General features: G+C 33.1%; 2 protein-coding genes across 7 annotated transcripts in view; one reads left to right on the forward strand and one right to left on the reverse strand.

Moving 5' to 3' along the window:
* Positions 1–6,931, reverse strand: part of LOC128991611 (uncharacterized) — a 43,215-nt gene extending 36,284 nt beyond the window's left edge. Inside the window, exon 1 of the mRNA XM_054414645.1 lies at positions 6,817–6,931. Within this exon, the coding sequence (XP_054270620.1) occupies positions 6,817–6,894 (78 nt within the window). The 5' untranslated portion in view covers positions 6,895–6,931. The remainder of the gene's footprint in view (positions 1–6,816) is intronic.
* The window catches only part of LOC128991610 (serine/threonine-protein kinase OSR1), a 91,046-nt gene that overhangs the window by 31,558 nt on the left and 46,070 nt on the right, over positions 1–13,418 (forward strand). For 3 of the 6 annotated variants that reach the window (XM_054414637.1, XM_054414636.1, XM_054414643.1), the window contains one exon: positions 5,467–5,532. The exons of the other annotated variants lie outside the window; for them this stretch is intronic. In XM_054414637.1, coding sequence (XP_054270612.1) covers positions 5,467–5,532 — 66 coding nt within the window. The remainder of the gene's footprint in view (positions 1–5,466; positions 5,533–13,418) is intronic. 6 annotated transcript variants of the gene reach the window in all.

Below are 13,418 nucleotides of genomic sequence, written 5' to 3' on the forward strand. Positions count from 1 at the left end.
CTTACACAGTCAACTAATTGGTTGGAACATTCACTATCAAGTAGCTAAGGTGAGTGATGGGCGTCTAAAAATAGTACAGATACCCTATAGAAAATATATAGCCTACTTGTGGGCTGCCTAACCAGCTTCCTCACACTTGATGATCTAGCTAGACTATTGTAATGGGAGAATATGGTGTTATAACCATGATTATGCATATAAAAGTGTCTATATGACACTGGAAACAATCACAACCATTAAATTTAAACAAAGATAAATTACATATTTAAATGAATTAATATAAAACATTACATCAGTAAGTAGCCTACTATTCTATCCCTTGCTATCTTAGTTTATTAAGGAATACCATCCTCATCATTTTTATCATTTTTTTCTCCATCGGACCTATTTTGGAAATAGGTATACTGTTTTTCTTCATATTCTTAGTCATCTTTCCCAGAGACAACATTTTGGTATTTTTGGCATACTTATTTTAGGCTTGCTTTTTTGCTACCTGATTTTGCACGAGTACAGTTTTACGTGCATAGGCAGAAAACAATTTTGAGAATATCCTTCAGTGTAGTTTCATGCTGAGTGTGCTCTGCTACTACAGAGTTTTTATTATTCTTTTCCACTCTTACATAAGAGAAGGCAGGTTATTTCCCAGCCACAGCTGAACCTTTTGGAATGTACATGATAGGAAACTATGTTTGAAAGCACCATCAGTTGGAGGAAGACAAGAGATATTAGGCTTGATGGATACCATCGATTTAAAAATTGTTTAAATACTTGTACCTGTATAGATTGAAGTTGAAGTGCACGATACCTCTCTCACTGGAGCCCATATCAAATCAAGATGTACATTTTCCCTACCTTTTGTATTTGGGTGGTGTTCGGTGTTGGAGAGGGGGCGTGAAAGACCGATGATGCATTTTGGGCCACTGGGGAATTCAAATACAACTTCGCATAAGCAACCTTGATTTTCTCAAATGCTGAAATTTTTTGTCACAACCAGTAGAATCGCGTTCAAAATATCATCTAATCCTTGTTAAGATAGTTTATGGTGCGAGAAAAAGATCCCTTACCTTCTTTCTTAGAGATAAAGAGGATAAAAACGATTATGAGGATGGCAGTCCTTTCCAAACTAAGATAGCAAGGCTGAATTGATTCAATAGTAGGCTAAGATGTAATGTTTTATGTTAATTCCTACTTAAATATGTCAATTGTCTTGGTTTCAATTTTCTGGTTGTGATTGGTCTCCAGTGTCATATAGACAGTCATATGCATAAACATGGTTACAACACCATATTTTCCCATTACAATAGTCTAGCTAGATCATCAAGTGTGAGGAAGCTGGTTAGGCAGCCCACAAGTATACATTTTCTATAGGGTGTCTGTACTATTTTTAGACGCCCATCACTCACCTTAGCTACTAGATAGTGAATGTTCCAACCAATTAGTTGACTGTGTAAGGTGATAAATTGAAATATTAAGTAGTCAACAGCTGTTGCAAGACTTCAAATTCCTTGCTCAATACTAGATATTAGTTTTCTTAAATTTTATTTAAATTTAATTTTTTTTATACTGACGGTTAATTTGCTTTAAAATCTGAACGGAAGGAGGTAAACTAGTAAAGTCATATATATTATTGAAGGGAATTTAATTTTCTACAACCCTATGCCCAGCATTTATTTTTTGGGTGCATTGTTTGAGAGGCAACTTGTCAAAAAGAACAAAACACATGAGAAAAAAATGTATTTTTCCAAATTTACAAACTTTTGATAGCAAATAACGCGAAAACTATACAAGATATCGAAAAACAGTAAATTACAAACTTGCTGGAAATTTAATAAGCTTTCATTTTGTATATTAGCATAATTTCGCTTGGACGCATGGTTTCCGAGATATCAGCAAAAAACTGAAAAATTGTACCTTCAAGCCCCCCTCTCCCCCACAGCACAAGGGCTAGAGGCGGGGACTTTTGGTATGTTAACCTCATAACTATACTAAACAAAGTTACGAAGTCAGAAATTGTGTTCCAAACATTTCCCTCTATACCCTTTTTTTAGCATTCGTTGCCTGGACTATTAAGAACCACCTGATTTCGTGCATTACATGTTCGTCTCAATTTTATTTGCTTTAGTAGGCATTCTTTTGGTTGATGAGGACTTCAATCGGCCCTTTCAATGATTGCTCATGAAATACAGTACTTTGTCCATTAATTTTTATTGTTTGGTAAAATGGATTAAATTATCACAATTTCCGCTGACTTTAAAAGAGTCAACTAAACTATTATACTAATGGACACACAACTAAATGGAACAACTAATGGAAATTCTCACGATGTACATTCGTTCGATATAAGCATTGAGTATACACGTCAGTTGTATACCCAATGATATAAGCAACGGTTCTTGCAATTTATTGCTTATTGTTTTTTAGAGTTGTTTTCGGACTTACTCTGTTTTCGGACTTACTCACACTCGTATAAGGTTTTCCACGTTTGTCATTGATAATGTAGCCATGTTGCTTTGAAATGGCGACCATACAAATGTATGCATTTTAAGCCAAGTATGAATGGAGATGAGTGTGGGATGAGTGGAGCGATCTTGTTGTCCTGTTTGTGACTAAGGCCGACATAATCCTTAGACACAGCTGTTAATTAATAGTGCATACAGTCAATTAATAGCAGCAGAGGTCAAGTTTGGTATCAAATTAAAGGTTTTATTCATAAAAATACATTGCCGCAAACCCAAACTCAAACGATGATGATGATAATAACGTTAATGATGTTGCTAAAACGTATCGTTTGAAATTTAACAGCTGAAAATAAGTGAAATAGAAAAGGTTTTGGTTAAATCCATGAAATTGTAATTGGACACTAGTAAATACTAGTGCACTTGTTGCTACCTCCCCCCTTCGGTTTCATGTATTCCTCTCAATCAGTTCAAACCTAGGAGGATTAAACATTAATGTTACCTAATTAATGTTAAATCCTCCTAGATTCAAACCTGAAACACCCAGATCGAAACTCGCCTGTCGTTATTTTACCATCGCCTTTTTTTAAATATATTTTTCAAAAAAGAAAGATTATATTGATTTACTTTGGATTTTAAAAATGTTAACGTTTTATTTTGTTAAAGATTTATGGTGATACGTAGATATTGTGGTGTAGTAAAGTATATTATATTGTAGTTAAGTGTTAAATTTTGAAATTTTAGGGTGAATCGAGATGAATCTTTTTTTATAACATGGGTCTCTCCTATTTTAACATACATACCAAGTTTCATAAACATCGGTTGGAAAAGTGCAAAGATAAATATTTGTATGTAAAAAATACAAAATGGTGGATATCTGGTTAACGAAACGATTTTGGAAAAAATGTTATCCTTGATTTTCTGTTTATTTTGACCCAAGGAATTACTAGGTAAAGTATCTCCTCGCTTATTTTTATAACACCCTGTTTATGATGTATTCTTTTAAGTGAAAAATGTAAGCTGGTAATACAGAAAGATGTTTTATAAATAATATGAATGTACTGGTGATCTGTATATTCATCTTTTTCTTGTTCTTAGAACTGTAAATTAAAAGTCCAATCAGCAGTCGCATCGTCCGATGTAGTTCTTTCCATGCGTTGCGAAATGCTAAATTTGCCGTCCTCTTCAACCCAAGTTATCTATTGAACCACTAATTGTAAAAAATTCAAAAAAATATATTTTACGCAACACACTTTTGGCTACAAATTTGCCACAGACAAATCCTCTCTAACCCAAAAACAAACAAAAAATCTCGCATGCTAACTTTTTCATGTTAGAAATCACGATTTAAAAACTATTTCACCATACATATCAATTTGTATTAATTAGATCGGTAAATAGTTTAAAGTTTCAACAAAATAGTCATCGAGTAGGACTAACCAAGAAGCTCTGTGCCAATTTTCAAAATTTTAGCACAACTTTAAGTACACCAAAACGCGAAATTATTGAAGTCATGCGTCGAGAGGACTATCGTTGTTTTTAACAGATTATACTTTTGACCTTCCGGCACTGTTGACTCAGCGAAACTGAACTTATATTTTATCTTATTTCGTTATATTAAAACTGCTGTTGCATTAGGTCAAATTCCCAATAAGTCAATTGCTTTAACATATACCACGTTTTTAGCTCGGACTGTACTATTTGACTTACTGGGATTTTTGATCTACAGACACTGCAAACATTGTAGTTTTTAACCTAGCGGCACAGGTATAAATTATTTGACCTTCCGGGACTGTTGACTTTCTGCAACGCGTCCGATTCGTTCTACTCCTCTCACACAACATTAATGAAAAATGACAACAAAACTAATTTAACTCGGCGGAAACTATTGAGTACAGGAAGCTCCGCCTCAACAATGAAACTGCAATAAATAAGGCAGTGGCTATGTATAGGCTTGATTGTTGCACGACCTTGATTTATTTTTAGATGCATCAACGTGATCAAGGCGGCACTTCTTGTTCTTGTTCTTCTCGCTGCGTCACGACAGTGTGACCAACCTGTCGCAACGCGATATTGTGTACTATAAAAAGTCCGTCGTTTGCGTGTAGATGATCTATTACACAATTTCAAGGTTATCAGTGATTCTATCGTTGATGCATGATTTAAAAATGTGGGACAATGACAATAATTGATTCCAAAGTATGTCTAATGTATTCTAATGATTTAATAACTGATGTGTACCGTATTTATATTTTTGTTTCTTAATTTTTCGTAAATTAAATTCACCTGACGGAAATATTTACAATTTATTGTATCTTCATATCTGAGTGCGAGCTACAAACCTAGCTACCCTAAATTGTTTATGTTAAATACTTAGTAAATACTTAATCTAGGTTAACCTAAAATCGTAAAAGTAATAAGCTGATACAAGACGATGTATGAGTTAACCTCAATTAAAATATTTGTTACATATCTATATATTAATACCAAAGATACAATACAGTATAATCGTACTATTTTTTTTTTTATATTCAATATCACTGAAAGTCTGCTAGTTTTATCAAGTCTAATAACTGTTCAAATATTGAAGTGAATATGAAAATAAATATTACAATTATTATATTTAATCGTTAAAAGGTAGCTTTGTGAGCTTGCTTCCATTTTTTTACATTTACGGGGGTCTATGAAAGGTAATAATATTATTTAGCTAGAAACTGGTATGTACTTTAATCCAACAGACCATATTATACAGGAATATAGCAGTCTAGTGCGTCTTAGATTAAAAAACGTTAACATTCAAAAGCTTTGGCGAGTGTCTTGCTAGGTTTCATCATCATTATTATGTGTCATTATTATACCTACCTCACTTTAAAATCTATTTGCTTCGTCTGTATATGTGTTAAATATTTTTTTTTGTGCAATTGTAAGCCCTATGATATCTGTTGTTTTTGTGTTGTGATTTCAGCATAGTTGTTGTTGGTTTCATGTGTTATTGTTATTGTTGCACCAGATCCGAGAGCCGGGGCCCCATCACTTTTGAAGACCGTTCCAGTATTTTCTACACTCTGAAAATGCGGTATAGAACTATCTGTACTGCATGTGTCAGTAAGGTGCATGCGAAAATAAACCTTACACACTATTGCAGCACGTTTGTAAAAAGGTGAAAACCGCTTCACACAGCTTCATTTCACATTACTGTTGCTTTATTATGAAAAGTGTATATATCTTCAAGGTATTAATTTCATACAAAACTATTGTATACATTTTAGACACAAATAAATTTAGCACAAAGTGTATTTAAACTTGAAAAAGCACGATATTCTAACCAATCAGTTTTGCCATTTACAATATATATTGTGTATATATTGTGTATATTGTGTATATTGATTCTTCGTTGGATCACTAATTTAAATTATAAAACGTTGAGATATTTTGAAACATAAATGTACATGGTGTGGTATATGAGATCATAAGAGAATCGAGATATATAACTTATTATACATTTCAGACATACTTTTTGGCAAGCGCATCAAAATTAGTTAGGACCATACAAAATTCTTTTAATTTAAATTTACAAGTATTTAAAAATGCGGGGAATCTATACTGTATAATGCCTCTGTAGACAAAATCAAATCTGAGAAACAAATTACGAATTAAAAACAAGGATTTGAATGTTAATTGTGCGTATAATTATTACATAATTATTTATACATGTGTTTAAATTTTACGTCATGTTAAACTTATAGAAAAGTTATATTTCCGCAAAAAAAAGTTAAATTACATCATACTTTCTTATGGTCCAAAATCCAGCATTCTGATGAATTTTCTTTATATGCGATAAATAATAAGTTTTTACAAACCTCTTCTTTATTACAGAGGTACGTTATTATTGTTTCCTATTAAGTATGTAAGTAAATAAGACTTGAGATATTTAAGAACACGAAACATCTATATTGTTGAAATATACCTTATACAGAAACCGCAGTGGAAGTGATACAATCAAATAAACATTACAGCTTGAACCCTATGTTCTTATGGATTTTTGAACATTGGTACTTCTTAAAGTGGTCGCTGCTTCCTATGGATTTTTTATCCTTATGAATCAGTTGAAAAAAGGTATATTTATGCCCGGTAAAATATTTTTTGCTTATTTCCAATTAGTTTACTAAGTTTTATTATTTTACTATTAGAAGTAACGCTAAATCAAGCTATTACATTAACAACTGTATTTTTCTATCACAAGTACAGCGCAAACTATAAAACCCCACATAAAATTAAAGTAAGGCATTTCGTCGATATCAGTGAGCTTCTCCAGACATACACATAACAACGGCAATTGTACATCAGTATCCAAACCTACCTGTAGCCCTGCTAGTCCCATGGTCTGCTTCGGAGTGGCCAGGGAGGAGAATATTGTGGCTTTTATCTCCTTTATCATCCGACCAACTGGCGATGTTACCTAGATAATCCACCGAGCCACACTGTGAAACCGACAAATTAACACCCTTTTAACTTGATTGCCGAATAATAATGAGGGATGTTAAAATATCCTGACAAGAACGACAGTTCACTGATGGGTTTCAGCGAGACTTTGAGGGGGAGTTAAAAACGGATAAACTTGAAGAATTAATCCATGGGATTTTCTGAAGGATTAAATATCTATTTGGATAATGAAGCTGAGTTTTTGTGGAAACGTCTCAGGAAAGTAATTTTTAGCAGGTGTTTTATTTATATTTTCTTAGATTTTTCCATTTAAATGATTTTTATAGAAAAATACTATGAAGTTTGTATGTCGATTTTGTTTTTCTCTATATGCAAACTGAGATAAAGATGTTGATCAAATGAGAGTTTTAATGTACATTGAATTTTCGTAGTTGGGTGTAGAAACCTTACTACATTTTTTAGGTAATAATTAAATAATGCAAAGCCATATCAGTCGGTGCACTCGTATAATATTAAACATACCCCCCTTCGTGTTTTGTATTTATTGTATAACTCTTGAATCAAAGCATTTCGCTTCGATTTTATTGGCACAACTAGGCAAAAAGCTTATAATTAAAATATTTATTTTTATATATGAAAAAAATATTATTTACAAACTTTTTAGTTGATTAAAAACTCGGTCAAACCGTCGCGACGACGTGACGCAAGCCGCAAGGCGCCAGGTATGCAAAATAGGTACATGTGGAGATTGCCTACCTTGGGTCGCAGACACTGCTACACCCTTCACTATACACTGTGTATCGCCGTTCATAGTGGTTGTAGCAGAGAATAAATAAACCATCGGGTGTTTATTATGAAATTTAAACACGTTTACCATTAATAATGGTAAGATACGGGATTAATTCCAAAAAGATGTTTATTTTTTATTGTTATAAACAACGAACTAAGGTAACTTCGCCTCAATTAAGGCAAAAAATGTTTACTTATTCTATGGTTAATAGTCAATGATACTACCTATTATAACAGTGAAACAATTCCGTCTCAATTAAACCATCCGGTGTTTATTTTTTTCCATGGCTATATAGACTTAATAAATCATAATATGACAACTCCTGCGCTATTAAACTAATCAATGATAATTTATTTTATGGTTTTATACTTCCAATAATAAAAACCAGATTCCTGAACAATTAAAGCGGGGTTTATGTTCTATGGCTACCACTCATATCATTCACTAATTATAGCATCAAAACACTCCCGAATCAATTAATTAGAAAATTTAATAAACCTGCTCAAATAAACACACCGGTGTTCATTCATACATTCTCTGTTATTTATAGATTGCTTGACATCAATGAAACATTTCCTGAAGCGATTTGGTATACATTTAGTTTGTTTTAAATATTTAACAACACTATAACACACGAAGGGGTATTTGGCCCAAATATTATGAATCAAACACTTGACTGATTCACCTGATAGCCGTGCTAATTGAACTAAACTTTGCATTCATTTTCGAATGTTCTCAAATTACTATCAATTTTACACTTTCATACAGTAAATTTAAAAATTATAAATGTTACAAAGCTAACTAGGTTTGTTAACCCGTTGTCTATCCTCGGGAGATACGGTACCATAGATTATACGATTGAAACTAGGTTGGGCCTACGTTATTGTTTATACAGTAATCCAAGCGGATACCACTTTTTTAAGACGCTTTTAAGAACGATTTTGATTTTTAGGATTGTACTGAGTTACTCCACAGTTGCACTTAGCAGCCAGTTTCTATTCCGGTTCATAATTCCAATTCCATGTTCCAAGTGGTAGGAAGTTGAGGAGGAACCCCAAGGTCGTAAAAGTGGTTCCAGGTGACCTTGACCTCGTGGCAAGGTCAGTGACCTGTCGAACACCGGAAGTGACTCAGAGTCTGTCTGTCTGTCTGTCGGTAACACCTCTCTTTCTCTTTCTCTACCGTAACACCTCCGCCTGTACCACGCTATACGCTCTGTCGCCCATACGAACCTCGCCGTTTAATACAACTCTTATGGAAGAATTACCTATTACCTACCAATAACCTATTATCATTGATTATTGACATAACTGGAAATCCAATTCCCACGTTAAAATTGTATTTTATATTATTGTAAATTTTGATTTTCTGTAAACCTTATCACGATAACGCTATTTTCGATGCCCACGATATCAGTGAGAAAATATTTTACTATATTTACTTAAAAACATTACAGTTTCTTGTTTCTTCGTTCGCCCAATAACAGCTGCCTATAATTTAGTCTTTAGCTTGTTGAATAGTTATAAACATCATGGATGCGTCCAGTTGAGTAATTACAGTAGGCCTATACAGTATTCTATACTTTCCAATGTAAGGTTATCTTATATTAGTACCTAATTTATACCAAAGTCAATATCAAATAGAAGGAGCATGGCCAAAGATAAGAGATTTTTAGAGCATAAAGAGATAATTTTGGATCTTACACAATACTTAGTAACCTTTTAGATTTGTTTATATAAAACCTTTCGTCATACAGACGACTCAAATTTACTTTGACAATTACATTTGTTCGTCCACGTAACGTGAACAATTACAGATAATTGTCACATTATCTAACAGATAGCACATATTGGGCGTACAACTGTATGATTGCATGGCTGCGAGATAGTGTATTATGCCATATGGTCACCATTAGGTTTAGTATCGAATTGGAGAGCAAGTCGTGTTTACATCAGCAAAACTCGAGTGCAGCCCACACATCGGGACAATACATATAACTTCAATTTTCACAACACCATACATGTTCTCATTAAACGCATCGAAAACATATGATTCGTGTTAAAATTATTTACGTCACACCAATAAATTATTCTAAATTAAAAGCCAGTGAAATACATTGTTTGTTATGGTCGGGCAGTGATAAGAGTCTACAAATAGTGACACTCACTATCATTATCTCACTCTAGTGATAACGGCCGGGTCATGGTGAAGTTTCATTCAGTCATTCGTTGAAAAGACGCTTGCGAAGTGTAACAAAAAATTAAGATTGCCAACAGAGTAGTCAGGCAGGAAATACGTGGTAATTGACTTTTGGATGCTGAAGTAAAAATCCCATCTATATGGACTAACTGTCGCCATTTCTTGTATTAAAAAAGACATAGATAGTTGAGTCGCATAGTGTGCTTGTGTTTAAAGTTCAACTTTCTACCTTAAGTATTTGTTATTGAGATAGTTGACGTAGCATAAAAGCTTGTACAGATTACTAGTAGCTCTACCCGTGCTTCGCTACGGGGTGAGAATGCAGAAAAGAATAAATCTGTTTGTAAAATCTACTAAAAGAAACAGTTACAACACACTTACCAGGAAACATATCAATCGTAGTTATTGATTATTTAAATGAGATATCTTTATGTATTACCAGCATTTTATATAGTATATTGTATTTCAAATATATGTAAATGTATAATTCGTTAACCACATGGCAGCAAGAAACAAATCTTTTATACTTAAAGAGACAATAAACCTTCCAATCAGTTTGAGTTGGTTGAAGTCCGTATGTTTAGGCTAATAGAAATCGCTCATTTACAACAGTGGTGGATTCAACTACGTCAATTTTAATAAAACTCTAAACAATGTAAACATTCGTTCAGAAATCAAATACTTACTTGAACGAATCTTTTGTTTTTAGCGAATTTCCCATATAGGGAATAAGCTATTACCGTAGTACTCATGGTAAGACCTGGACGCGGGACCGATTTTTTTTTTAGTTTTGAGGTCCCTAGAGGCCAAAAACACCATCCGTTCAAATTCATATATATATATATATATATATATATATATATATATTTATATATTTATATATATATATATATATATATGTGTCCGTCAGCACGATAACTCGAGCAAAAATGATCCGATTTTGATGAAATTTGGTACAAACGTGTAAACCTACGTTTATTCGAACGAGTTCGCGATCCAGCATGATCGGACCATGAGAACGGGGGTTTACGGGGGGTTTTATGGGGTAAAAATAGGTTTTTCCCATTTTTGACCCAAAAAACATAAAATTTAGCAATTTCTTTCCAAACCATTTTGTAGAGCTTAAAAAAACAAATAATTTAGTATATTGAAGCGTTATTATGCGCCTAATGGTTACGGAGAAAATTCCAAAAAATAGTAAATTTAAAATTCCCATGTTATTCTTATGGAGAATAAGTAAACTGTTGTAGTTTGCTTGTTTATGAACATATTTTGATCAAATTTGGAAAATGTTTTTATTTCTTACTAACTATTAAAATTTTACAAAAAAAAAACAGTTTTACCCTCCCTGATGCAGCAAACCTAAGTACAAACCTAAGTACTTGTTAAAATAATTATATTTAAATAGGGAATAAATGTTATATTTTTAAGTAGACATTTCAGTGTAAATCCAATCAGTCAAATGGAAATTTGCTTAGTCTGCAGGTTTGCTGCGGCGGGGGTATTATCGAATAAGGAGAGCTCTGTGCTTTTAGTTTTAGCAAGGTAGCAAAGGTGTTTTGATAAATAAAACTACTGTAATTGTCTAATTCGTGGACAACTCTTTGAAAAGTGTTGTAGTTTACTGTTAGTAAATGCCTATTGAAATAAAACTAAAATCCTTCATTCCAAAAGGTAATGTAGAACTACATATCCCTTCCACGGATATATCATGTATAATATATTTGAAAAAAGTATTTACACGTCTTAATCAAACTTTAACTAAGAAACTGACTTAAACACTCAACGTACACAAGAGCAAAAACAATCCTGTAGGGTCTTATAGGACGCACCAGCCGAGGCCATTCGCTCCATTTATGGAAAGAGATTGGAGATATTTCCAAATACGAGAGACGATCACAACAAAACCCCGCCACCTTCTGTACTCCAATGATAATGCTTTACAGCTTGAAAGAAGCAGTGAAGTTTTCTTATCAAACTAACTTCAGCTACAAAGCTAAAGTCACTGTTTTTATAATCTGTTTTGTAAAACGACATTCTAACAACATAAAATACTGTACTAATCTTTACAAAATCTCTTATAATGTGTTTCAAATAGTTTTCATTCAATGTAAGAAGAGATGATTTGCTCAAAACTTTATGGAATATTTTGTAAAATTCCTAAAATATGTATGTGTAGCATTTACTTGTAAGCTATAAAAGTGTCATGGAGTATTTTCAGTCAAAACACAGTCGTATAGTTGTACATAAAAGTATTAATAATGTGATCCTAAATTATATACTCCAGCAGCTATAATAAGCAGTTATTTATCATTTCAAAATTCTCCAAGTTTTCAGACCTATATTTCATTGGACTCATGTTATTTATTGAATATTCGATTTGAGAAATGGATTCAACGTGTAAAGGTGATTTACGTATCAAAAGATTATAACAGGAGAAACCCCGTGAGGAGGCATTACCCATTTTGCCAGGTCAAAGAAATATCATATTTTATTTCACAATATATTATACATTGGTAATCAAACAGTGATATGTTTTCGTAAACTGGAACAAATTGAGGTTAAAGAACAATAAAGTAACAGTGATCATTGGAATGTTTAAACTCCGGCCAATGTTATGATTCACCAGCACTAGCGATGTTTTACTGGAACTGTGATAAACAGGCAGTGGGCAATCTCGCATCCTAAACGTAGCCATTACTTTCAAGAGTTTGTCGTTTTCGATATTTTCTGGTATACGTTACAATATAAAGTATAAAGTCTAAAGGTTATCCCAACAAATTATTGTGAGGCCTGCAGGGGTTCATAAAGCGCCACTACCAATTCGTATATTGGCGACAACTAAAACGAGAAGTGAACTCAAAATTGATTAACTATAATACTAACTCAACAAGTTTTTAATATTTGTTCTCTTACTCATTAATCCCATTTTATATTGCTTTATATGAAAGCTGTCAAACCTCTGTTCTCTGTGTAACGTGTGGCTATCTACTTAGTATTCTCAAGTTGGACATCGTATCTATATGAACCAGTTGTATCCAGTTTTAATTACATCAAGGATGATTTCGTTGTCGGATCCTCACAGAGTGTGGTGCTATGTGAATATTAAAGTGCAATTTTCTTTTGCGTATTTCACTTTTATAGTTACGAAATATGCTATAGTTTACCGTAAATAACCCTTTCATATTGGAATGATAAAAGAGTCCTTCAACAAGAAAGAAATTTATTTCACAGCAGCATATTCTATTGGTTGTTACTTTGGTCTACATATTGGTTTTATTTAAAACTACCCAGAAAGATAGATTGAACATAAATAGGGTGAAGTCGGTGCTGTAACTTGGAATGTATTCCTCACTGTAATTTACCAATAGTAAAAAGTGCAGCATAGAATATACTGTGATATGAATTCGCATACTTAAGTTGCAGGTTGCAGTTAATTATTTAAATCGTGAGAAAACAGCATTCGTTCAAGGCTTCACGGGTAGGCAAATACCTAGTAAAATATCTCAATATTATTTTTTTTTCGCCGG

This window comes from Macrosteles quadrilineatus, unplaced genomic scaffold (genome assembly GCF_028750875.1).
Source record: "Macrosteles quadrilineatus isolate MER2022 unplaced genomic scaffold, UCM_ALF_1.0 Scaffold_4__1_contigs__length_99947679, whole genome shotgun sequence".
Classification (NCBI taxonomy): domain Eukaryota; kingdom Metazoa; phylum Arthropoda; class Insecta; order Hemiptera; family Cicadellidae; genus Macrosteles; species Macrosteles quadrilineatus.